The sequence below is a fragment of the Catharus ustulatus genome, chromosome 5 (assembly GCF_009819885.2).
Source record: "Catharus ustulatus isolate bCatUst1 chromosome 5, bCatUst1.pri.v2, whole genome shotgun sequence".
NCBI lineage: Eukaryota > Metazoa > Chordata > Aves > Passeriformes > Turdidae > Catharus > Catharus ustulatus.
Window position 1 is genome coordinate 52,690,182 of NC_046225.1, and position 26,341 is coordinate 52,716,522.

The 26,341-nt window shown below is 38.9% G+C and overlaps 1 protein-coding gene across 1 annotated transcript; it reads left to right on the forward strand.

Annotated features, from left to right (window-relative positions):
- Positions 1-26,006, forward strand: TMEM156 (transmembrane protein 156). Its single transcript, XM_033060699.1, has 7 exons — positions 1-100; positions 5,626-5,907; positions 7,193-7,441; positions 9,353-9,460; positions 13,216-13,323; positions 17,977-18,077; positions 25,768-26,006. Exons 1-6 carry the CDS (start codon positions 1-3, stop codon positions 18,072-18,074), a joined length of 945 nt encoding a protein of 314 aa, XP_032916590.1. The 3' UTR covers positions 18,075-18,077; positions 25,768-26,006.
- The last annotated feature ends 335 nt before the right edge of the window (positions 26,007-26,341 follow it).

Below are 26,341 nucleotides of genomic sequence, written 5' to 3' on the forward strand. Positions count from 1 at the left end.
ATGTGCTTGCTTTTGAAAAACCCAGTAGTCTTCAGATTGACATTAGGAATAATTACCGTGTTTATTTTGTGTCTACCTGAATTTTTCAAAATCCATGAAGGTGAGTGATCAGCTTTTAAAACAATCTTTTATTTATTCTGAAATCTGCAATTGAAAAGTTGTCACGTGCTTTCCTAAAAGCAGTGATTAGGATGCTGCACACATGTGGAATTTGAAAAGGATATAGACTCTTTTTGTTAGATTTTTAGCCAACAGAGTTAGTTATATGTGGTAATTTGAAATGAGTTTGTAATTATTTTACATAGACTGCAAAAATTTTGGTAACTATTTCCCTGCAACTGTGGAAATAAAAACTGTGGTTTTACTGCCTTCATCATGAAGAAAGTAGTATAAGTGCTTAATGTTCTTTTATAGCAGGTGCTCATGTCTTCAACTTTTTAGAAGTTTTTGTACTTAAATGCTGTAAAACTTTATATAATTACTATCCGGTAATGAGATGCTGTCTGTGAAGGAGATACTCAGTGATAACCTGACAAAAAGTAGAGCAGAATGGATGTAACTGAGCAAAGCAAATCTTGTAGCATAAATGCCAAATACTTCTTTGTGATCCTAAAGGCTGATACTGAATTTTGGATAAATGCAAACTATGTATGTGTGCAAGTTACAGTAAATTCACGAATATAAGCCACACTGAGTATAAGCCGCATCTCTGGGTGTTGGCAAATATTTCGGTTTTTGTCCATAAATAAGCCACACCTGAATATAAGCCGCTCTGTCGTTCGCAGCAAGGACCCGCATGCAATTAGTAACAGAACCGCGGGAGGGCGGGGTTTACTGGCTGAGCTAGGACTGTGCAGGCTCGGCCCGCTAGGGGCTACTGACGGGGCCAGGTGGCCCAGCCCGGTGCTGCCGCTCGGGGCTGGCCGCCGCTGCCACTGGGCTCAGTCACCCCGGGTCGGCGCTGCCCCATGGTGGCAGGCAGGGACGGAGCTTCCCCCCGCTCCTACGGCAGCGGCGGCGGGCGGGGACGGAGCTTTCCCGCGCCCGTGGCGCCGGCAGCGGGCAGGGACAGAGCTTTCCCGTGCCTGTGGCGCCGGCGGCGGGCGCGGACAAAGCACCCCGCCTCCTCCCCAAGACGCGGCAATGGTGGCGCGCGCTTCCACCCGCCTCCCCGGGCCACAGCAATGGCTGCGCGGGGCTCCCGTCGGCTCCCCGAGCCGCGGCAATGGCGGCGCGCACTTCCCCCAACCCCCCCGGGCTGCGGCAATGGCGGCGCGCACTTCCCCCCCACTCCCTGAGCCGCGGCAATGGCGGCGCAGGGCCCCCGTCAGCTCCCCGAACCGCGGCAATGACGGCGCAGGGCCCCCGTTGGCTCCCCGGGCCACGGCAATGGCGGCGCGCCCCCCCCCCCCCGTCCTCCCTGGGCCGCAGCAATGACGGCGCGGTCCCCCGCCTCCTCCCCGTCCTCCCTGAACCGCGGCAATGGCGGCGCGCCCCCCCACCCGTCCTCCCCTGGGCTGCGGCAGAGGAGGGAAGAAGAGAGCTCTTCCGCCTCTCTCCCCGCCCCCCGTGCTGCCTGCAGGGAGCCAGGGCAACACAGTAGCACTGTAACAATCGCGGAATGCCGGCTTTTCCTGGCAGGTGCTTGGCTCGGCGCCCTGGCTGGCACGTCTGGGGTTGTAAATGTCAGAAAATTATTCACATATTAGCCGCCCCCAACTATTAGCCACACTTCCGGGTTTCCACCAAAATTTTTGTCAAATTGCTGTGGCTTGTATTCGTGAAATTACTGTACTAGTTCAGTGTTTTTTAAAAGTCCATGAGTAAATTAGTTTTAAAATAGTTTCGTCACATCCATTCCTAAGAAAGCTTTTTGATAAATAAGTACTATAATAAAAAAACATCCCTTTGACAAATAGTGTATTCTCAGGTATCATAACATAATTTCTTTATGAAGCATATGATTTTCTGAAAAAAAATTGTTATTGAAATATCCAGATGAGGATGCTTATATATTTTATTCATTAACCATAAAAAATGGACGTATCAGTAAATAGAACATAATGTATAGATTTTTATAGTTTATAAATGAACAAACTTGGTAAGCTGTCATAAAGTTTGAATATCATAACATTTATCATTCAGTTTAAGATGTTGGAATAATTAATGTTTTACCTCCACGCAGAAGTAAACAAAGTATCTGTAGCACAGATTATGCAAATAAAAAAATTACAGTACTATTACCAGAAGGAAACATTAACCTTAGTGTCAAACATCAAAGAATAACTACATTTTTCCATGATAATTTTTCTAGATTGCTCTTGTTGGCCATGCTTTAGGCTGCAATAGTATGATCACTGCAATTCTGTCTTGATCACAGCATGTCTAAAATAAGATTGTGAAGTATATGGGCAGAACAGAATTATAGTTGGAGCAGCACAGATTTATATTAGGAAAATTAGAATTATTGCTGCATTTGGATGTTTTAAAAACTAAATTACTATATAACAAACTATGTAAAGATGTCTGAATTGCATTAGAAAGTAAATATGTTGAATAATTTATTCAAAATCTCTAAGGATTTTGGGTCTCTGGTTCATCAAAAACCTTCTGTTAAAAACGAGTTTTATTTTAGATTTTGTGACAAACCTAAAATGTACAGAATTTTTTGTAAATGTTTCAAATTGCTGGTTACACCATAAGGCTTCAGAATACAGAGTTGTTGGAAATCTTTGAGATGTGAATTATAATCACTGGCTTTTCCTCTGTGAGTTCCTAAATGAATGGCAGAAAGCTTCTTATTCCTGGATGTCTTATCCCAGGAGAAGTTCCGGCATTTATTTTCATCCTGGAGAGGGAATAAAAATGGAAATTTCTCAGTAAACAAAAATTTAGTGGGAAATCAACTTGCAAAAAAAAAACCAAACCCAAAAACCCCACAAACAACAAAAAAAAAACCCTTAAAATTTTTCAAAAGGATACAGTTCAGCACTACCAGAAGTGAAATGTTTCCTTTCGATTTGTAAAGCAGCCCACTTGCTCGGTTACGAGTCATTGAACCTTTAAATTAAATTGATTTAGAGTAGGAGGTTTTCCTTTTGGGGTCTGATGCTTTCAATCCCAGTCCTATCCCTTGGGTCCTACTACTTGATGGAGTGTATCTCCTTTAATCTATCAGTTGTGTATTCCCCAGCTTGTACTGTAGGTCTTGCATCTCTACAATATTTTGTGGTGACTACAGCTTCTGTGAGGAAGTGATAAAAAATGCAACTGTATACACTGCAGCTCTGACTCAAAACAGAATACGGCAGATCAAATGAAAAAGAGTCAAGCCCATGCAAAGTGAAATATTTGTGATTTTCTTAATGGGAAGCAAGTTTTTTACAAATTTTGTTCTTCCCTGTGAATAATTTCATTTTAATGGATTTGGGTTTTTTTATGAAAAATCACCCTGTAAATATAGGTTTCATAGAAGAATTTAACAATCACAGAACTTCTTAATATTAAGCATGTGGTTGCAGGTCTTTGAATAGAGAACTGTTTCCTAGAGTTACTTTGCACGGTTTAATCTCAGCAATCCTTTTTCACTATTCAGGTCTGTGTTCAGATTTCACAAAACCCTTTCCACATTTCTAGAGTGATGTTTACATTTGGGAGGATGCTTCCCAGTCCTGCTGTTAGGAGCAATGAGTATGCTATGGCTCTCTGTCTGCCATGTATTCCATTGGGAAAGTGTAGTGTTGTTGTGACCCTTCTTCAAGTGTTCAACAACCTATATCCCTCCTTAGAAACACCACAGTGCCATGGAAAAAAAATTCGTTTAATGCTAGATCATCATTTGATTGGTAGATCAAATCTTTCTCAGTAGAGACCTTTCAAGAGAATGGTAAGCACCCTCCCTAACTCAACAACATTCACAGCTTTTCCACTCAGATACCATACTTTTGACACACATACAATGTGGCTCACAGGCAGCTCTGGAATCTCTTTTAGCCATTTGTGAAGCAAAATGGACTTTGCAGTGCTGAACATAGATGTCTGTCACAGTCCAGACATGAGATTCCCAAGTCAATGTACAGATTTCTTGGCGAAAAGTGTATGTTAGGGAATTATAATTAATTGCCCTTGAAAGGGCAATTGCCTTGTAGCAGTGGTTTTAGGCTGGTTGCCCAGATGCCATGGCTTATCATGAGGGCAGAGTAAGCATTCAATTTTTGCTCCAGACTCATCTCCACAGACAAGTTCTACACAAAATACCTCTTTCAGGTGGAAGAATTTGATCTCAGAACCTGTTCCATGACCTGTTGCGCAGGTCAGGTTGTTAGCATTTCCAGGAAAATTCTTTGTCTTGCCTCAGGGAAAGATCAAGCTCTAAATTTTTGTCTGGTATTTTTCCTTTTTATATCAAAATGAACTTTTTCTTACCTGTGTGTTTTACATTTCAATTTATTATGTTTTATAAGGAGTTTATGACTCTCTGGTGTTGTGTTAGTAAAGGGAAGATAATTGACTTTGACATTGGAGTTTGGATTTTATTTCTGTATCCTGTCTGGAATCTCTTACTAAACCTTTTCTGAGGTCAGCCTGCTGCTTGTGAACACAGGTGGTCTGTTGAAGCCATCAGAGTGCAGCTGAGCACTGGAGCAACTGAAGGCTATATTTTGTTCTCTATACACAAGAATTTATTATCACATTGCTCCAGTTGCTCATAATGGGAGCTAGATACAAATTTTTCCCTTTATAGAGATGCAAGGGTACTACTAGAATTGGAAACATAGCTATAAAACTATAGGTTAGTGCTGCATTAGCTCTGGGAAGTGGTTATTCATAAACACATATTTCATGTTGGGGTCACACAAATTTTTTATTCTTGATTTTTTGTATGCTGAAAGAAAGTTAACACAACTAAAAATTTGCATGATAAAGCTCTACTGTAATGTGGAAGACAAATCATACTAATTTATAACTATGTGATTTTTGCTGCTTGCCAGAACTGCATTAATGTACTCTAGCAGCAGTACTTTGATACTGAAATTTGCCTATGAATACCAAACTCAAAAGTTGTAATTAAAATCCATGTCGTTGACTGAATATAAGAGAATGTGAAGGGTGTGGCTGGAGGATTGAGCAGCTTTTCTGTGCATTTTCACTCTGTGGTTTCAATGTCATTTAGAAAGAAAGCCTTCATTTTGATTATAACTACTTTACAACCTAATTGCATTGGGCTGTTTCAACTGCACCGTTCCAGGGCTGAATGCCCTCTCCAAACAAGTTTTCTCTTCTTTTGAAGAAGCATAAATGTGCTTTCTCTTCTTTTAAAGAACAGACACATTGGAGCAGCTTTGAAACGGGAATGTGACTAGATACCACCACAAATTCCAGTTACTATTATAAGAGTTTTAATACAATTCAGCAAATAAAATCCAGCATGTAGGTTGTGGGAAGACTGTGCTTGCTTTCTCTTGCATATGATGCATTCAACATCCTGTCATAACCCTCAAGAAAAAAATCAAGTGCATTTCATCGTAAGTCAGTTGGAATATCCACTACATGGTGCCTTTATGCACATACTTGTCCATGTGTCCTGTATGATTGTCTGGCTAATATGCACTCTTTCTTTCACAGCTAACACCGTCATGGTGTCATGCATGGATACCTGCTCATCAAGTAACACCACTTTTCCACTTTGTACTTTTAACAATTCTTACAAAAGATCAGTGCAACAAAGAAGAGAAGAGCAGACTATTTTGCTGAAGGTCATTGTAAATAATTTAAATTCCCAAAATATTCCATATATTTGTCAGTCATCCTGGAGGGAAAAACAGTCCCACCCTAAACAGACAGTGTGTGAATCCAAGAGGGATGTGAATGTTGATCATCAAGGATCACAGTCAACAGATAAAAAACGTAAGTGGGTTAAGAGAAATACTTGATTTTGAAGTAGCTAATTAAAAAATAAAAAACAAATTTTTATTTGGTACTTAGAAGAAAATGTAAATATGCTCCTGGTTCTCTATGGTCTTTGCAAGTCTATGAACAATGGGGGCTTTTAGCTTTCCTTTGCATGGCTAGAAAATGCAGATTTTGTGCCAAATTCTCCGTGGCATTCATTTCTGGCTGTCAGTGAAACATGTTGGTAGTGAGTACTTTCTAAGGTACTTAATTTATGTCTAAGGAGTTGTACTTACTGAAAATTTTTCAAGCTGATTTTGCTTTTGAATGTCATTGTGGAGCTCTACATTTAGATTGCTGGCATTAGGAAGATAGGTTGTGAGCAAGTACATGAAGAACTAATTGAGCAGCTAACTATTACAATGGCAACTATGTATGAAATAACCATTTTGGTGTTTGTAGTTATGTTATCCACAGCAGTGTAGTATCAGAAATGGCCTTATATGTTTTATAGGAAGCAGCACTGACTAAGGAATGGCACAGCAATACAGAGGAGAGATAGCAACACCCACATCTTTTCAGAGCAATAGCAGCACATTCCTTCTGTGCCATATACACTTGCAAATATCTGGAAATTTTTGGGGAAGACAATACCTCTTTCTAACATCGTCAGGAATAGGGGCAATAGGCCAACTCCTGAATATAAGAAATTCACAGTTATTTTCCAACTGTGTATTTTCCTTATTCCAAAATAGCTGTCTTAGCAAGTATGAAAAATAAAAATTTATATATGGACACATATATATATGTTCTCAGTTATACCTGTGCAACTAACACTTTTAATCATGTCTCACCTGTTTCTTGTAAACACAGCATAAATCTCACAACTAGCATGGTTTGAAGTGAAGCAAGGACTTCCTGCAACTGAAAGCAGATAGATAATGTGTGCACTTCAAATCTCTATCATCATGTGGCTTTTGCCTGGGTTCTATCCTTCTCATAGCCTGATTTTTTTCTGTCGCCTTTGACAACCAACAACAAAAACAACAACAAAAAAAGGCGATAGTAAAGCAAAAAAGGGTTATACTTTGCAGGGAAAATGTGTATAAGATAAACGATGCTCTTCAGATCAGTTCAAAGTAACTTTACACAGTATATATTTATACATCTTTTCCTAGTCAGTGATGCAGAAACCTTTATGTTTTTGCAAATGAGACAGAGAATTCACTGTTCTCTTTGAGAGTTGTCTCTTGGTCTACCACTTGTATAACAGTTTTGTTTTCATTTTTATTTCCAAAAGCAAAAGGCTCACCTGAAGTGAAAGCAGAAAATGTTACTTATTTTTATAAATATTTTAATTTCACAACGGTTTCCAAGAAGGAAGTGGAGCATAATACAAACTACCTGATGGAAATCCACATCGACAATTCTATAGCCGGAGGACGAAATGCAGCCGCTGAACACCTAAATCATTCTTGTCTCTTGGCAATGATGGAAGACCAAAATGACTGTATAAATGTTTCACTGCAACTGAAGTCTTACATGGAATGTAAGTTACAAAGGAGAGTCAGAATGGGAATCAAACTAGAAACAATGTCATCTTGCAAAAAATCTCAACTAGATAGTTCTCTGCTTCCAGAAACCATTTGAAAATATTTAAATACTTAACAAGAAGAGAATACAGTTTTGAACATCCCTTATTAAAAAACAATCCATAGTAGACACAGTAGATAGGTTTGACCATTCTAATGTACTAGCTTACTAGCTTACTAATGTTGCAATAGCTTACTATATAACCTCACTACAGTAGGCTTAAAAGAAATCTCCTGAATGAAGCTTAGATTTCCCAGAGGACAACCTTCAGCTTTTTATATTTCTTTTGGTGCTGCAAGTGTTTTTTGTCTGATTGCCTGACCATGGTCAGAGTTTCCGTTCTGTCTATGTGCAACACTTGTCATTTGGAAATTGCTGAATCATTGCATTCATTTGGTTTTACATGGCAAATGTATTTTATGCTGTACCTTTGCTGGAGAAAGTATGTTTTTTAGAGTTAGATTAATATACGTTAAATAAGTCCAGCGAAAATCCTAGAGAAGAAAGGGCAGCTTAGGATTGTTTTGGGTTTTTTGGATTTTTTTTTAAAATAAGTGTGTCTAGCCATGAGAGGACAGTAATTTGTAATTTGCCTTGCTAACTTGTGTCAATACTATGAGCTAACCACACTTTGCTAATACTGACTTACCTGGATCATGGTAATCTCATATTATTAATGAAAATTAACAATATGTCTTTTTTTTCTCTTTACTTCAAAGCAGCTAAAGAGATGCTCAGGGCTTTTACTAAGCAAGGCTGATAATCAAGTCATTACAAGCCACTATAGGATGGGGTAGAGTGCTCTATTTAAAAGGAGCCTAGATTACTGTATAAAAGATATTTTTAGTTCTAAATTAGGAGGAATGACCCATGGGGTTGTTGGCATTCGCCTTATGAGTTCTTGATGGAGAAGATACAAGGGAAGTCAGAGTAAGTCTAATTATACTTTTCTAAGTCAGGGAAAGGGAAACAGTGCTTTGGCTACAGTTTGTAATTTGGCTTTTTATTAGTTGGTAACATAACTGTTTTTTAAAATAATTATTTACAGTTCTAAGGTATGCATTAACATGCAGCTGCCAAAGAAGTTTGAAAGGCTATTCAAACAACCACAGGGGAAAGTTCTCACATCGTTTCTTTGTCATATATAGTCCTGACTTGTATTAGTTATTGAACTAATTCCCTGTGGAGTGTGGGTGCATTTCTGCAGCAACTGTTGTCTGAAAGAGCAGCCTACCTCCTGCACCCAGTTCCATGTGATTCTCTCTCACGACAACTTTAGTTAAATGAATTCCCCAGAGAGCTCTTGTTGGTGGCGTTTCCGCACTTTTTAATAAGAAAATTTCCGTGTGTAGAATCTTGTCTTCTATAATATATGAAGATGGATCAGGAGGTTAAGAATGCCAGTACAGGCCAATGTTGGACAGTGGACCAATTCCTTCCATGCTCTGTCCAGACAGAGGGACATGTATTACCCTGTATTACCCTTGTTCTACCTTAAATATAAATGTTGATCTTTGAAGCATTTTCATTGGCTGAGTTGAAAAGTGTTTGTTCACTTAGTCATCCACATCTATTTCAGCTATGGGAAGATACATAGATGTAAGATACAGATACAGGTATAGATATAGAAATAAAAATACAGGCAAAAATTAAGCTGAATTCTAGACAGGAAACCTAACATCAAAAAACAGAGAAGACTGAATGAAAAAGGCATAATCTCTTCTTTGTTTTGTTTTATTTTGTTTTGTTTTGCTTTTATCTGTGGGGATAGGTGCAATCCAAAATCCTACGAAAATGGAATGTTCTACTTTTCTCTGCTGCCAGTAATTTGCTGCCTAATTTTCTCTCTTGTACATTTTATGGACAGATCCGATGTGTATGACGAAGATCACTTGGCTCACTATGATTCCAGTAGTTTTTGTATTTACTGTTTCAGTTGTCATCTACAAAATAGTCCAAGAAAATAAACAGAACTGTAAGTAACAAAAAGTTAATCTGCATGAATTTAAATTTCTACGCAAGTAAAAATATATTAATTTATAGTAACAAAATTGTTGATTAATACTGTAGCTCAGACACTGATATTTTGACTGTCAAATGATAAAAGCTTCTTAGAGACTGACTGAAGTACTCAGATGATTGATAGTATCACCTCTCATCTCTTTGGTGGATGCAAATATTGTGGATGCAAGTCCAAGCTTGTTGATGGCAAGTTAAGTGTGGGGTTTTTGATAGATGGTTGGTGGCTTAGTGATATGAAATTCTGGTTTCGCATTGATCTCAGTAGATGGAAAAATTACTGTTAAACTTTGTGGAAGGTTTTAAGAAGGAATGCCAATGACCAGTATAAGTGAATTGAAATACTCTTTCCTTTCTGAAGATGATTTATTTAGGTGACAGTCAGGAAAAATTACAGGATAGGCATGAGGAGATAGACACTCATCTGTCTGTCCTAAAAATTGGCTATTCAAATTCTTTGGTGGTGTAATCCCATGCAGGACAACCAAGGTGTGCCTTCTTAAGCCCAGAGTTGAATTAAGCCCAGATAACATTTCATCTCTTTGCTATTATTTCAGCAAAGAAAACATTTGTGTGTTTTCTGAACCATCACTATTGACTATCCAAGTGATTAGAACTTTGCAATGAGAGAATGTGCTATTAGTTCAGAGACTGAAACAATTGTTTCTACAATATTCCTTCAGCCAAATCAGCTCTTCTCTTGGGATACAGGGTAAAATCAGATTTACAGTATTTTCTCTAGCAATATACAATGAATTAAACAAGAATAAAATTGTGGGAGTACCCGGAGCTTGAGACCTTTGAGCAAGCAAGATAAAGTCCTCTGCACAAAAGCAGTGCTGCAAATGGACCACTTGTCAGCTGCTGGCCCTTGTTTCTTTTTCCAAGTCAGAGGTAGGTGGTACCAGGAGCACAATACCTTTCATCACTGTGAAAAGACTGTTACTTAAGCTGTTACCTGAAGGAATAACTCTTAATAATAACTGTGAACTCTTTACACAGCAATTTTCAGGGGTGTTTTTCTTGTGCCAGCCCAGAGTGGGTAGAATGTCTCCAGACAACCAGCATTTAGTTGCTATTCCCAGACAGGTGTCCATTCCCCCTGTCAGAGGTGCTGAAAAGACACCCTGGTCGTGGGGGCAGTAAAACAAATAATAAACCATATCCATTCCCCTGATCATCCTTACTGTATGCACAAGTAGTTTTGTAATGAAAGAGCAATAGAAGTCTAACTTCAATCATAACTGAACAGAAAGAACAGTGCCCACACACAAAGTGTTTTGGTGATTTTTTTGCATCATGTAAATACTTTATGCATGTATTTTTAATGAATAATCAAAATAATTGCTTGAGATGTCTAGTTTGTACCCTCTCCATCTCAATGGAAGGAACTCCTTACCAGATTATGTTGCCTAAAATACATGATTTTTACTTATTGCTAGAACCAATTTCTGAGACCTATTGCATGTACATAAAACCCCACAAAGGGTACATTAGAACTTTGTAAGTGGGCTGTTAAGTGCTCTAATTTAAAGGACTTTTATGTGTATTTTGAAAACTACTTATAAATGTCATGCTCTGATATTCTATGCTTTGAGTCATAACATTCTATTTTTAATTAGAACTCTAAGTAGTGATGATTAATGATTTAGTACCTTTATTCTTAAACATCACTTTTCTCTTTAATTCAGATTTTCAGAGTCATCATGTACACAAACAGGGAGGAAAAGATGTCCTTTTGAGGCTTCTAATTACAGTAATGTCACGACTATAAAGTGCACTGGATTATAAGGAGCACTTCCGGCAAATTTCTGAAGTTTTACCCATATATAAGGCACACTGGACTATAAGGCGCACTTTTTTTTGCAGTGAGGATCCGCCCCCAGCTCCCCCAGCGCGGTCGCTGGCTGAGGCCCGACCTCAACCCGGCAGCCCTGGCCCCACGGGCACCCAGCAGCTGCGGCCCTGCCTCCACCCAGCATCCCCAGCCCCACGGGCACCCAGCAGCCCCGGCCCCACAGGCACCCGGCAGTCGCAGCAGCCCCGGTCCCGCAAGCACCCGTCAGCCTTGGCCCCGCGGCCCTGCAGGCACCCGCCAGCCCCGGCCCCGCAGCCCCACGGGCACCCGGCAGCCCTGCCCCTGCCTCCACCCAGCAGCCCCAGCCCTGCAACGCCGCCTCCACCCAGCAGCTGCGGCCCTGCGGGCACCCGGCAGCCCCAGCCCCACAGGCACCCGGCAGGCACGGCCCTGCCGGCTCCCCCCGCAGCTCGTAGCTCACACTTCCGGGTTGGCAAATTTCCGAACTTTGTCCATATATAAGGCGCACTGGACTATAAGGCGCATTTCCGGGTTCGGGCCAAAATTTTAGTCAAAAGGGTGTGCCTTATAGTCATGAAATTACTGTACTTGCCAGCTTCAAGGATACATTTTCTGCTAATTGAGGAAAGATGGGTTTATCAGTTAAATTTATTATACATAACATTATAACCAACATCATTATATTACTGATAAAAAAGACAAGCACATAAAATAAAACTTAAGGTTTAAGAGTACATATTAAGATGCCACCTGTCATTGCAAGTCTGTACACTAATTTTTCTCAGTGGTGCTCAAAGAATAGAGCAGAACATCACTATAATTCAGTTAGTAGTTTCTCTTTTCATTTCTTAGCACCACTGAAAGCTGTTAAGAAATGTGGAATTATTCATTTCCTCTTGAGACCTTGCAAGATATTCCACTAGGTATACGCCGAGACTTTCAGAATCATTAAGCTATTTTCATAAGTGCATAAAATAAAATATCCAAATAAACTTGGTGGAGGTTACAATTGATCCATGACAAAGGCCCTAAACTGGAAATTAATTCTTTTGCCTTTTCCCTTCCACTATTGTCTCAGGGACTTCCAGAGCTGCCTTTGACATTTACTGTTACAGTGTATGCTTGGGGCTTCAGCATTTTACATCTTCACTGGCTATTCATAAAAAAAATTCATGACGTAAATAATTTTAACTTAATGAAACTTTAGTGTTCTCAAAGGAAAAAGACAGAAATTAATTCTGTTTCAAAGAATTGGAGTGAGCCTGTTACCAGAAGCTGGCTTGAGCCCTGGGCTGCAGTCACTGCTGAACAGGGCTAACCACAACATCTGAACAAGTGTCTGCAATAAACTCACTGAGAACACAGCATTTAGAGGGCAGCAGAAGGATGGAAAGACTGAGAGTTTATGAACTGGGTGCTGTGGAACAGCCAGAGGTGCCTGATGCAGCTCTAGCTTTGTCAGTGGTGTGGAGCTTGCTCTCAGACTCTGCTTTCCAAGATGACCACTCCACACTAGAAAGGAATCTGTCAGCTTCCTAGGATGCCAGTACATTCCATCCTTGCTACTCCACTGACAGCAGTGAGAGTCCAAATCTGTACTGAAAGATGTACTTTTCTTTATATCCTTACAAAATTTGTTTGAGGTGCACAGTGTAGAAAAAACAAGGAATAATTTGAAAGGGACAAGCCTGAATGAGATTTCTAGAAAATTTCATTCAGGAAAATACAAATCATCTGTCCCTTGGTTTTCCTTATCACCTTATTCCAACACCTTCCTGATTTTTTTGACAATTTCCAAAGCACTCAACAGTTTTATAATAAGGGGTTTACAAGCTTTCCTTCTAATCAGGGCTGATGCTGCTTTAACATAATTTTAAACATTTTGTTTAAAGCAGATTATAAAAACAGAGTACCAACGTCAGTTTCTACTATTTTAAGAACAAAGGGTTCCAAGCATGCAAGAAGAACTGTATCTGCTACTAAAATTCATCCTTTTCCTGGTAAGTAATATAAAATTAAACCAAAATTTAACAAATCTTGAGGCATGAGGAGGTCAAGAAAGACCTTCTAAGACTTTCCTGTCAAGAGATGCTTTGGGTTTATTTCAAAGTTACCTTGGTTCTATGCCAATTTGATCTGACTTATGTTAAGGAAACACTTTTTTATTATAAAGAAATAAATCTGACAACAAAACTATAAGAAGACATATATATCATGTGGGAATGCATCTCCCAGAATTTCCAGTGTGTTGCATTAATGACTTTGAATTTTTAAATTTTTGGTCGTGTTGTGTGCCTGTTGTGAGGTTTGGTGGCTGAGTGCTTTATGTGTGTATGAGAAATATACGGAGAGGTACATGTATATGTATGCTCTGTGTGTTTGTGAGTCTTGGTGAAATTTGCTGCCAAGGTGTGGAATGAATAGCTGTAGTAGGACTCAAAAAATTGTTTTGCTGGCACTTCATAGTCTGTTTCTAGGGTCAAATTCCCACAAAATGCAATTTTTGAGTTTCAGATAGGCAAACAATTGTGATCTTCAGAGAGTGTAGTATGTTTAGCACAGATAAATTAAATGGCATGGCCAAACTCAAAGTCTGGATTCTAGAAAACTGAATTTGGCAACAAATATCTGTGTGAGTGCCAATTACCAGTTTTTGCTGTGGGTGTTATTGACATTGCTCTAAGAGTGAAGTGTTGTAATAAATTTCATGGATTCTGGTTTTGTGAAGGAAGCTATATCTTTAAAAAGATTAACATGAACAGATAGAACAATAGCTCTGAATGGCAAACCAACCTCCCTTCAAAACAAGAAAAATACAAAGCCAGCAAATGAAAAAAATGTTTTGAATTTGACTAGGCTTAAGTACTTTGCTTTTTGTCTTGTTAGTTCCTCAGAAGTAAGAGGAGACTCCATAATTTATGTCTACAACTCAGTATTTCATGGCATTTCAATTTTACCTAGAAAAGAATGAATAGCTTCTTGTCTATCTGAACTCTCCTGTGAGTACAATTTATGCTTCTTGCTCTTAAAGCACTGGCTACCTCTGAGATATATTTATGAGCTCATTATTTTCATTCTGCTGGAAAGGAATTACTTTTCTGACATCTATTGTTTTGAGTTGCTTCACTAATATCATACCTGTTTCATCACATGTTCGGAATGGCATTTTTAATGTTGTATATCCAAGGCATTTTTGATGATGAGGTCTTATGGAAATTCAAATCTGGCTAGTTTTTACTGAAGAGAATATGAATCTTGTATTGGTCTGTCATTCTTACTTTTAAGTGCCTCCCACTTCAATTGATCCATGTAACCCAGAAAGATGCTTAGTTGCATGAACTGCTATAATGGCGTTTATTTTAATATAAAATTCCTTGGTTTCACTTGACGTAATTTCATCAATCCAATCAATTTCACAGTTTATACCAATATAATTTAAAGTGGAATCAAATCCATATGAAGAGTTCATTCTTTCCACAGTTGCTAAGCTTAGGATTTACTACCATGATAATGGATTATAAATAGCTACAGATGACTTTGTTGACAGCTCTTGACAATATTTTCACTATAATTAGAGCATAGATTGCAATCTTGAAAAAAAATTGAGATCCACTGAAGACAATACAATCACCCTGGAAACACACTAATGAGTACTTGAGAGGATGTGACAGTATATCATATAGATGAAAGATGTGTAGGTATTAATAAAAGGTTATTTGAAGTTAAGAAATTATAAAGGAAGAAAAAGAGGGAAACCTGTACTTTGAGAATGGGAGTGAATCCTTAGGAACCTCAGTAAATTACTGGCTTAATGTCACTGTGGTCCTACAAAAAGGTAATTTACAGCATATAAATTGTGTTAGCCACTGTTAGTGGCTTTATATCCATGAATCATTGTCATTAAGCCCAGTGAACAGAGGAAAGGGGGGAAAACATATAGAATGTTCTCTAGGGAAGGATTAAATTTATAACCTTCCAAATTCACAGTACTGCAAAGAATTAAGCACACATAGTGAGGAGAGGGGAGCTTTGTAGCATTCTGGTCATAAATGTCGAGTAAACATTGTCTGGACTGTTAAGGTAAAATAAATGCATTAGACCATGGGTTGTACAAAACACATTTTCTAGACTTTGGAGCTGGTCCTGCCATTGCATTTATGTATAGTGACTGTCCCTTGAATGGTATGAACTGACAAAAAAGAGTTGCCCTTAAACGCATCCACGAGACAAGGGAAAGAGAGGGTACGTTTTTTAGTGCAAGAAGTAGGTATTCTTTAATTGGCTGATCTGTATTTCCAGACACAGAGCATTTTCATCAAATAGAACTTGACAGTAATAACACATGGAAAATAACCCACTGAAGCCACTTCCTTGCTTTGCATTTACTACAGAGAATCTTAGTGAGATTCTCACATAGAAAATTTTATTGCAATAATTTCTTTGAAGAGCTTTCTTGAAGTGAAGAGGCAGTAGAAGAGGTTTTGGAACAGCTTAATAAATTAATAATGGCAATTAGGAGGACTAGAATGTATTCCCCACAGAGTTTTAAAGGAATTCAGATAGGAACTGCTGAATTGTCATTTGCAGCTTACTGCTTAAATCAGTCTGCAAGACATATAAAGGGAAGAAAGTTATACTTACTCTGCTGTTATTCCTCTTCCTTAGCCCGTTTCCCCTAAAGCACTTTGGTACCTCCTCCATTACTAGTAACTGACTAAGTGTAGTTATTCTTATGCAGCTGTATGCTAAAAAAAGATAATCCTAGGCACACGGCACAAAATTACTTGCTGGGAGCAGGCTGGTGTGTGTGAACTGTATGCTACATTATTTAAAAAAAATACAAAAAGCAAGAAGTTGTAGAGGAACGAGGTTGCATAAATCAGGGCATTTAATACCTAAGCTGAATCTGCCTAGTAGGGTCTGGAAGATTCAATAATGTAATTAGATGGGCTTGACAGCAGTAATTTGCACAGAAGAAACAATAAGACAAATTCTCTATCATTTGAATTCCTGTATTGTTTTCTGTGCTATGTTATTACAATAATAGTTCATTTCCCACAAGATTAGAGGAAATAGGGGAAATCCATAATCTCTCTGATGTGTTGCTACAGCTTCAGATTAGTTGACATGTTGGAAATAGAAGCAAATGCTGGCTCAGCAGTGTCAGGACTGGCATCCCAGCAAGTTCAGACTTACTCCTCCTTGTATTGTGCAATACATTTTCTTTTTGGCAAAGAGAACAGGCGAGACACATCTTCTACAGCAGCAAATAGATGAAAAACCAAGAAAAGAGACTTTTGTTTAATCTTGGCTAAGTGAAACATCATCAATTTGGTGGTCCCTATCAGTTCCTGACATAGCTGAATAATTATCTTTCCCTCTGCAACTTACATGAATAATGCTGGCAAAAGCAAAGCTACTCATAGTATTCAATACCTAACATAGACTTAAATGTTTTTGAAATGCAACATATCCAAGAAAATTGTGAAGCCTTATTACCACTTTGGAGCTTTTAAAACTTTTTTTTCAGATAAAAGGAAGGATAAAAGCTATAGGATACGGGAGCTTTTTATAGCCCCTGTATGCTTTCCACAGAGCACTGATGCACAAAGGACCTTTTCTCTGCTCAGTTTGCCTTCATGCAGAACTCCGTTAACACACAGGCACTGAAGGGGATGTCAGTCTATATTCCCATTCTCTCCAGATTCATCCTGAGGGTGAAACAAGATCCATTGTGAGTTTTTTTTAAACTACTTCTTATTTTGACTTTGCTTTTCATATTCAGCTTTTTAAGATCCAAACTCTACTTTTTAATTGCATTTGTAAAGAGAGAAACCCAAATGATGTAGTCAGTGGAGAATGAACATTTCTAGATATAAGTGGCACGGTTTATCCTCTTGTTGTTCAGCTCAGTAGAAACCCATTTGTAGGTTTACAAAAGTAATGGATAGTCAGGGACAGGATGGACCTGGAGAACAAAATATTATTTGTGTTCTACAGCAGTTCTTTGAAAAATGCATTGGATAAACAACTCTGTGTGCTTTTGCCTGGCAATGCTATCTCTGCATTTCCTTACCTGTATTCCACTGAGATACCACACCAGGATCTGTGTGCTAAAGGCATCATCTCATCCCTTCCTGCTTCTGAGATTTATGCTGTCATCTTTGTTGACAACTGGGTGATAGCCAGTAGGCCTCCCTGTGTGTATGGCAAGTGAGCTGAGGTTACACCATGTGTGCCTGCGGCAATCTGTGCTGCCCTTATGTGAAAATGAGTCAGGAAGTTCACACTCTAAATTTCCATTGTTTCTGCTTTACTAGCCAAATGTAGAGGTTTTGGGGGACTCTTACATAACCTCAAATTTGCATGCTTTTGGATTTTCACTACTATTCATTCACAAATTTATTTCACATAAATTTATTTGCCTACCTTTGAGCTGCTTCCCAGGTAGATTTAGAATCAGCACATTGTAGTTCTACTAGTATTAAGAGGAAGTGAAATACAAAATATGGTTAGTACTTTCAGTACTGTCCATCTCTGTCTTGTGTTCAGATAGGTCTCAACTATTTTCAAACTTGCATATGCCAGTCCAACACTCTGCAGATATATTTGCTGTTAATAATATGGATAAAACTTATTTTAACTTTCAATAGTGAAAACCAGCAAACAACAGATTCCACTTCCTGCACAGACCACAAAAATACTGCCTGTAATTCCTGAACAAGAGCATTGTCATGTGGATCAGCTGTAGAAGGTAAGTAAACATCCTACTACCCTGATTATTCTGATTTCCCTCATATATTTAGAATTAATAGCGTGGATATCTGCACAAAATAAATTATTACTTCTTCTAACCAAGTATGCAAGATGAAAAACTGGATAATGTCTTTTGTGAGAGTTAGGTGGCATGAAAAGAGAATCAGTTTTACTTCTGCTACCAAAAATTATCTATAATCATATGTGTTAGCCTAATAAACCCTGTGTGTCCCTGCAGACCTTGGTGCAAATTCTGACACCTTTTTTCTGGTGTAAAATATTATGTCCTAGACTTCAGAATTGTGCTGACATTTGTTTCTAACAAGGGCAGAGGAAAAAAGCAATTTGCAAATGATCTCTGAAGAAAATTCCATATTTGAAATAAATAACTGCTTTATGAAATTACTCAAGCAAAAGAAATTGATTGCTCTGTTGTTCTTACACCAGTCAGAAGGAATGACAAGAAGCTGGTTTCTGTTCAGAACTAAAACTAATCTCCCAGTCTTAACTTTCTGCAGCCACTGTGCTGCAGTACTTGTTTCAGGAATTTCAGAGGTAAAGAAACTGTCCTGCAGTAATTGCTTCAGGAATTCCAGATGTAAGGAAACAAATCTTCATAGAAATGTGCAATAAGAGATATCTCTTCCTGAAAGTACTTGTAATGTGTAGAGAAAGCACAGATGCTACTTGACTAAGTAATACAGACTAATATTTCAAGTGCACAGACCAGGTGATGGTAACTTGCATGCACAATATTATTGCGTATGGCGAATTTTTAGGTTAAAAGCTTAAGGAGGTCCTTCTTTTATATTTCTGTTTAAACTGAATGGAGTTTTATTGACAACTCAATCATGTCATGCTATCTTTTTATTGTGTTAAAAAAATTATGTTCAGAAGAGAAGTTCGATTTGTTTGCTTTATGTGGAACCAGGAAAGTCAACTGTAAATTGAGAACAGAGGTAAAGAAAAAATTTTGAACAGCTTTGCTGACAGAAGATGAGTTAATTCCATAGTACATTAATGGCTGAGCTAGATAATTTTTTGGAGTTTGAATGACACTAGCTGAGTTATAGGATAGTATATGATAGTTATTAAAAATATGGACCCCTGTTTAAGTGATTGTCATCCACAGATCGTGCAAAGACTTACAAAGAAAAGAAGTTGTTATTACTACTATTTTAAAAATGAGGATATCAGGAGACACAAAGAGGTAACATGACTTGGGAACTCTGACATAACTGAGAGCAGTTCTGGGATCATCTGAGTTCAGCTGTTTGCCATTTGGACTCAGCTTCTGAATGAGCAGTGCTTTCCAGCCCCACGAGCCTTTCTGTAGGGCAGCTTCTTCTTTTTCTGCAGGGATTCCTCCCAGACACTTTACTACTACACCTTTTATTTTGTAAATAACTGTCAGTTGTCTCTCAGGCAAACCTTTATCTTCCCATATCCATATCTGCCAGGTACCTGCCCAACTTAAATGTTTTTTTCTACTCTTGGGTTAAAAATAAGACATTTCTAAGGTTGAAATAGGATGTGCTGTTAAACAGGTGCTCACCTGTATTCAGTGCCTTCATTTATACAGTATTTCATCTGATCATTAGCATGCTTTGTTAATTGTGTTCTTCTTTCAGGATGATGCATTCATCTAAAATTCATCTTTTAGAAGCAGGGGGCAGGTAATGGCTCATTCCCATACAAACTTAATTTTTGTGTTGCTAGACGTGGGAGTAACTGTTGGGGTGACCTCTGCTTTTATTGCCTTAACTGTTAGGAACTAAAGAATAGAAAGAAGAGATGGAACAGCTTTTCACATATTTGGTTGCTCTGTGAGACAATATATGAGATCCAGGACACTTTGGGATTAATTATTCCCTTTCCTTAATCTCTGTGTGAATGACCAAAATAAAAAGATTAGGTATCTTGAGTAAGCCCAAAAGCCTTTTCAGTGCTGTACAGAAGCAGGCTTGCTTTTCCAGATAGTCTTCCTGTCAGAGGGACAGCTGGCAGTGAGGTGAAATCCAGATGTGATATATGGGAATAATGCTGAATACATTGAAAATTTTAATGGTAAATGGCATTGTGTGGAAATATATATTAAAGGATGCAGCTGCAGAAACTTGGATCTAGATCTTGCCTTTCATCACGTTTTGTTTTGAATACATTTCTTAAAGTAATAGTGTCTCAGAGCTAAATACTCTGTGAAAATAATAAAAAGCACTTTCTGCTTTAGTTTTGCTTTACTTCCTGCAAAAAACCCCTTCTTCTGCCTTCATCTGATAAAGTCAGACCCAGGTCATTACTGCTTGTGTCTGTGGGTGCCTCAGTTCCAGGAAAGCTTGCTAGCTATGAGTGCTCATGGTAACTGAGGCTAGGGAAGGAAACTGTGATCTGCTTTTAGCATCAGTGCTGCGTTTGTCTCTGTGAAGTCTCTAGAATGCTGCTAAAGACTCTGCTCAACGGGGAGAAGCTGTGTTACAAGCACTGCACATCAAAGCTGAGGCTGGAAAAATGCAAAAGTAATCAAATTCCCAGAATTGCAAAAGACAGTTTTAGACCACATCAGCTTGATAAAGCGTGGGTTTTTCTCTGAAGGAGGAGGAGGGGTGGAGATGAGAACTGTGTACCAGGGAGCTTCTTGATCAAACCCATCATCTTTGTATCACTGACGGCTGCTCCCCTGAAGTGTGTGCATTTCAGACCACTGATACAAGAGCCTCAAATAAGGAAGGGTTCTAGGCAGAGCTAGAAAGCTGAGAGAAATCCACTGGGGATACTGCTATTGTCTGCCCTTCCCTGCCTCAAACCTGGCTTCTGTCTGGTTGGTAAGAGTTACCTCGATGCCTGCCCTGGATCAGACAGGCAAGATGAGTTATACTTTTTCTCATCTTCAGCCATCTGGAGCTGCACTCAGAGAAATCATTAACCACAGCACAGAGTGTTTGATTTCTCTGTCAGGAGACTACCTACACAGCGGCTGTGGTAGGTGTAACAGCAGTTGAGAGGAGGAGGAAATGTAAAAGCAAGGATCACTCTGATCACGATCATTATAGCTAATGAGCTGGAGAACCTGCTGATGGCCTCAGCAGTGGCCCTTAACAAACATATTGAAAGATGAAAGGCTGGAAAACATTGTTTTTAGCCTCAGGGATGCTCAGGAGAGACCTATTTGCCTATTCTTTGCTCCAGTCTGTAACAGTGAACTATTGCTCTTTCTAGTAGATTGAGAGAGATATCAATAATGAATTACGCATTGCAGTTCTCTGATGTTTTTCTTTTTATGTCAAGAAAAAGACATTTCTTTCTATAAATGTATTTTAAAGTCTTTATATTTAAGACAATACTGTTGATTATAAAATAAATATATTGATAAACATGACTGTACATGTGTTGCCATGTTTATCAATATACTTATATCCAATTATGCGGTAAATCTATACATCTATCGATGTGGACACAGAGGTGCACCCAAATGCTTCGTTATTCACTGTTGCAATGACAGCTAATTCAGCTAATAAAAAATGCACCAACTGCACTTGTGCCTTTTCCAAAGGTGAGTCTTTTCAGCATAGACCACTTAATGTCTCTGTGTATTTTCATGGTAACTATTACAACTACACTGATACCAAAGGTAAGAATCCTCTATTTCTGCCACATTTTATTAAACTACCATATTAGCGACTGTCCTGGAAAAAAAATGAATGAGCCATGTCCCTCAAGTGCTGCAACACACTTTACGTATGTTGTGGTTTAGGAATGGTATTTTCCAATTCAGTAGTCCTGCTAAAATGCTACAGCTTGCTTTCCCTCCCCTCCAACTGGAAGCAAAAAGGCAAAGATCACGGCTTGAGATATGAACAATTTAGTGGAAACAGCAATGAAATAAAAAAACAATAACAAAAGGCATAGGCAAGGAAACAATTTACAAGGAAACCCGGGGGCAATACTGACTGGCTCTTCTCCACCACTTTTCTCTCCACTGAAAGGAACACCCTTCTCCTTGGAAGCAAGTCCCTTATCCCTGCTCCTGGCAATGACTTTGAGGTGCTAAAGAATAATCTCCTAGCCATGCCCACACAGCTACTGTAAAATATTAACTGTTCTGGCCAGAACCAGGACAATATATGACAGCTGTCAATGTATTTCCTTAGTGCTGTCAGAAGGTTGTGACATTAATTACCCTAATTTTATTTAGATTGGAAGCATGAACATTTTATCAGGGCAATATCTGCATTCAGAGTCAATGCTTTTCTGGTAAGAGCATGCTGAAATAAGGCTCTGGAGACACGACTTTTCTGTATCTCCTAGCGACACCTCCTTACTAATTTGCATGGTGGTAAGAAAGAACTGTTTATCCTCAGCTAAACAGAGATTGCATAGTGCTTTTAACAAAGCTTTACTTGCATCAACTGGTACTTTTAACTGTGAGAACACTACTTGCATATTATTTTCAGCAGCTGTAAAATGCTGTGTGATGTATATCTGGTTTGAGAAACCACGAGGACTAACACTTCTGAATGTGCTTTATTCAATGGCCATTCCCAAAACAGTGGGACAAAGAATAATTGAAGTAAGAAATTAAAGTGGGCAAGTAAGAGCCAAATCACCATAGCCATTTGTAAGATGAAGGTGTTGGAGCATTCAGAAATACGGTTTTGATAGTTATCCCTGAAATCACTGTTGAGAAGGGAAGGTTTTGGCTGAACTTTCCCTTGGAGTCTAAAGAAGCCTCCCCCAAGGAGTGACATTCTGTGTCCTGCCCTTGTGACAGTCTGTCTTTCCCTGAGGTGGGAAAGTCTGGGCTGACTCACTGTGCAGAGCTCACTGGTCTCTCTCACACCAAAGCTGCACTTCAGACTTGGAGTGGTTAGGGCAGAATAAAAGCCTCGTGTTTGTAGCATGAAGAGAAACTGTGAGTCCTCTCCTGCAGTACCACTGTCCTCTGCCTGTCTAAGGGGAAGCAGCACTGTATTCTCTGAGTCAAAGGCAGTATTAATAGATTTCATGAATGACTAGGGACAGAGCAGCGTTTTATTTGGGGAAATTAGCAACAGATAGAGACCTGACAGTTATTGGAGGAAGTGCTGCATTTTATGAGGAAAGAAAGAAAGAAGCAAAACTCAGTGTCTTAAAGCCAACTGTTGTGGACATTTTTTTTCCTTGAAAGTGCCCGATGTGATGCTCTGAGCTGATGCTTGATCAAATTCGCACAAACTGTTCACTAGTACCCAAACATTTTATTTACTGCATCAATCTCTTTGACAATCAATGCCCCAAGGACAAGATAAAAGAATCTTGGTATCCTGCATCTCATTAATTCTTTTAATAAAACCGGTAGACATGTCAAAGGCTGCATAAAAGCTAATGAAAGTTCCACATCAGCAGCTACCAATGATTTTTAGTACACTGCCTTTTGCCATCTGTCTTTGTAAAGAGCTTTGATATCCTTGAACACGTAAGGTGCTTCATGTCTCTGTATTTCTTTCTGAGTGACAGTGTAGCTGTACAGTTGAATAAGACAAGTTGGTCTCCAGTGAATATAGAATTTAAGGTATGATCTTATCTTCAGGTGAAATGGATTATAAAACTGGAACATAAGGTAGATGACAGGTAACAGGCAGGGACAACACATGGTTTATGGCTAAAAAGATTAAAACCTCTGTCAAAAAATTGTAAACTGGAAGATTTTGATGGGTCCTTTCATCTCTTACAATCTGATAAACGTGGGCATGAAACCCCCTATGGTTGCAAGGGTTGGCACAAGAGATCAACAATTGTATGAGAGGCTGACTCTTATCCAGCAACATTCAGATGATCATCACCGTCATTGTTTTCTAATGAAACACTCCCGTAGGAAATTAGGAATTTGATTGTGCATATCCCAGTCTAATGCCAGGAAATTTCAGTGCAGGTATACCTAGGGTATTACCTGGGCTTTGGCTCACGCCACTGATGCCTGAAGAGGTCTTTAAATACCATCATTGCTGAACTTAGTAGCACAAATCGAAAGTGCAAAGAAAAATATTCTTTGCCTATTTTCCTTTAGTGATTGTGGCTTTACAAAAGTGTTTTAATATTTAAGGGACTCTCTCTCTCATCTGTCTTCAAGCAAGGCACCCACACAAACAACAGAAGATAGAAATTGTGCAGAGGAAACAGTGAAACTCTTAAGACATTCTAGCAAAGGCATGTAATGAGTGAGCTCAGGAGTGAGAGGAAGATTACAGTTAAGCTGCTTTCATGCAGGATTTGTGAAGAACAGTAGGTGTGATTTTATACTGCTGGGATCCTTCCAATTATCCTTTTGACAGTTTTTCTGAAAAGCATAACTTCAGTGCTCTGAAGTGATAGTACGGTCATTAAAGTTATCACAAAATTTGGTGTGAAGCTGCTGAAGGAAGAAGTTCCTACTAGTACTGACCTATTGGCTTTGCAGGTTGGCCATTTTTGTAAGACTTCACTTTTTACACCATAATTCCTGTTGATAACTATGATTCTATGATGTACACCCTCATGCAGCTTTAAATTGTTTTCATAACTGTATGCACTCAATTACATATTTATTTTTAAAATATCATGAAAAGTAATTCCTCCTGTTTCTGCTTCCGTAAGAGATTCTAGTCCTAACTGCACATTAAAATGACAACGCCTCTCAGTGCAGAAGAGCTTACAGACTCAGATTGCTGAGCACATTCCAGGGTACTTGACACAATTACTGGGTATGCACTAAATGCATGCCAGGATGTGTTTCTCTCCAAAAGAGACACTAAGGGTTTCCAAGGGAAGCACTCCTGCTTGCTGGCAGAACTGGACTATAAGGGGCACTGTGCAGGTTGTTTAAACCCTCTGCTCCATTAGCTGGCATCAATTTTTGATGCAGTGTATCCTGCCTACACTTGTCATTTTCTAGCTCACTTTGGCAGCTGCTGCCTCCAGTGCAATTTCACAGCCAAGGAACACTTCTGAACCCAGTTCCTCTCATGTAAAAGAAAATGTAGACAGATGTTGTAATCAGGCCTGCAGCTATGGGAGCTACCAGAATGGGTGACAAGCTATATTTGCTTTTTCACTCAGTGTGCAAGTAAGAAGTACAGAAATCCTGTACCTTCACTTCACCTCCCTCTTTCCCTCCCTTAGCATTGTATAGTTCCCTAAAAGGTAAGATGACCTTGATGGAACCTGTGAGCTCTGGGAGCTGCAATCCAAATTCAAAAGTGTCATTGATGGTTAGTGAGAAGCATTTCACTTGGGAATGTGGAAAAAGTTGCTTTCATTTAATTATTTCCAAATTTGTCCTGCCATCTAGCAGGATAGAATGAGAAATGCTGTTGGGCACAGAAGAGCACTTCAGCTAGGTGGATGTGGTAAAAGTTTCTGGCTTTGCCCACCCTTCCACTGCCAGCTTCCCTGGAAGTGGGTAAGACCTGGTGTGCCTTGCTCAAGTTTCCTGTACCACACTCTCATGGGGCAAGTACCTCAGCCATTACTCAGCTGTCAGGTATCATTCTCAGTCTTTTGCTCCAATCTGATGTGCATCACCTATTTTTTCTGCCTTTTAGTGACAACGTTGGTTTCTTTTGTAATAAAGAGGAGACTTCATTACTGTGAAAGTCAAAATGATGACATTTGGTATAAATTAGAGAAGACTTAACCTTCTCTTTTTTCTCTGATACTATTTTCTTTAGTTTCAGGTATCACCCTATGAAATACCAGCACTTCTGGAAGGAAGAAGACACATCAAACGCCACAGAAGAAAGCATCCCAATTTCCAGCTTGGGGAGTTATGTTGCCCATCTTTTCATGGGAATGCCAATTATTCATTTTAGTTGACTAGTTCCACTTTTGCCATCCTAATTACTTTTTGTTAAGAACATATGAATGAAGGACAAATAAGTTTTGCTGCATAAACAACTTCAATAGCAGAGTATAGTTTTCTATATATAGCAGAGTATAGATATATATAGAATATAGATAATATAGATCAATTTATGTTTATTCAGGATTCATACTTAGTTATGGTTGCAAGATAATCCTTGTGATAATTACATTTTTTTATCAGGGCAGAAATTTATTTTATATGTTCCATAGCATAAGAAGTCTGTATAAAGATAGGAATTATCCCCTACTTTCATGAAATGAGCACAATTTTCAACCTATTTAATGCTCTAGAAGACTAAGATGCCTAAAAAATGCAGTTTCTGGCTGTTGAGAAAGGTGGCCAAAGTATTACAGGAGGAAAGAATTCTGCAGCAAGCATGTTAGTTT

Bases quoted from the DNA above. Each gene is read 5' to 3' on its own strand.
- TMEM156 (XM_033060699.1), top strand. From the start codon at position 1: ATGTGCTTGCTTTTGAAAAACCCAGTAGTCTTCAGATTGACATTAGGA. The intron at 101-5,625 runs GTGAGTGATCAG...TTTCTTTCACAG, and splicing joins ATTTTTCAAAATCCATGAAG to CTAACACCGTCATGGTGTCA. The intron at 5,908-7,192 runs GTAAGTGGGTTA...TATTTCCAAAAG, and splicing joins ACAGTCAACAGATAAAAAAC to CAAAAGGCTCACCTGAAGTG.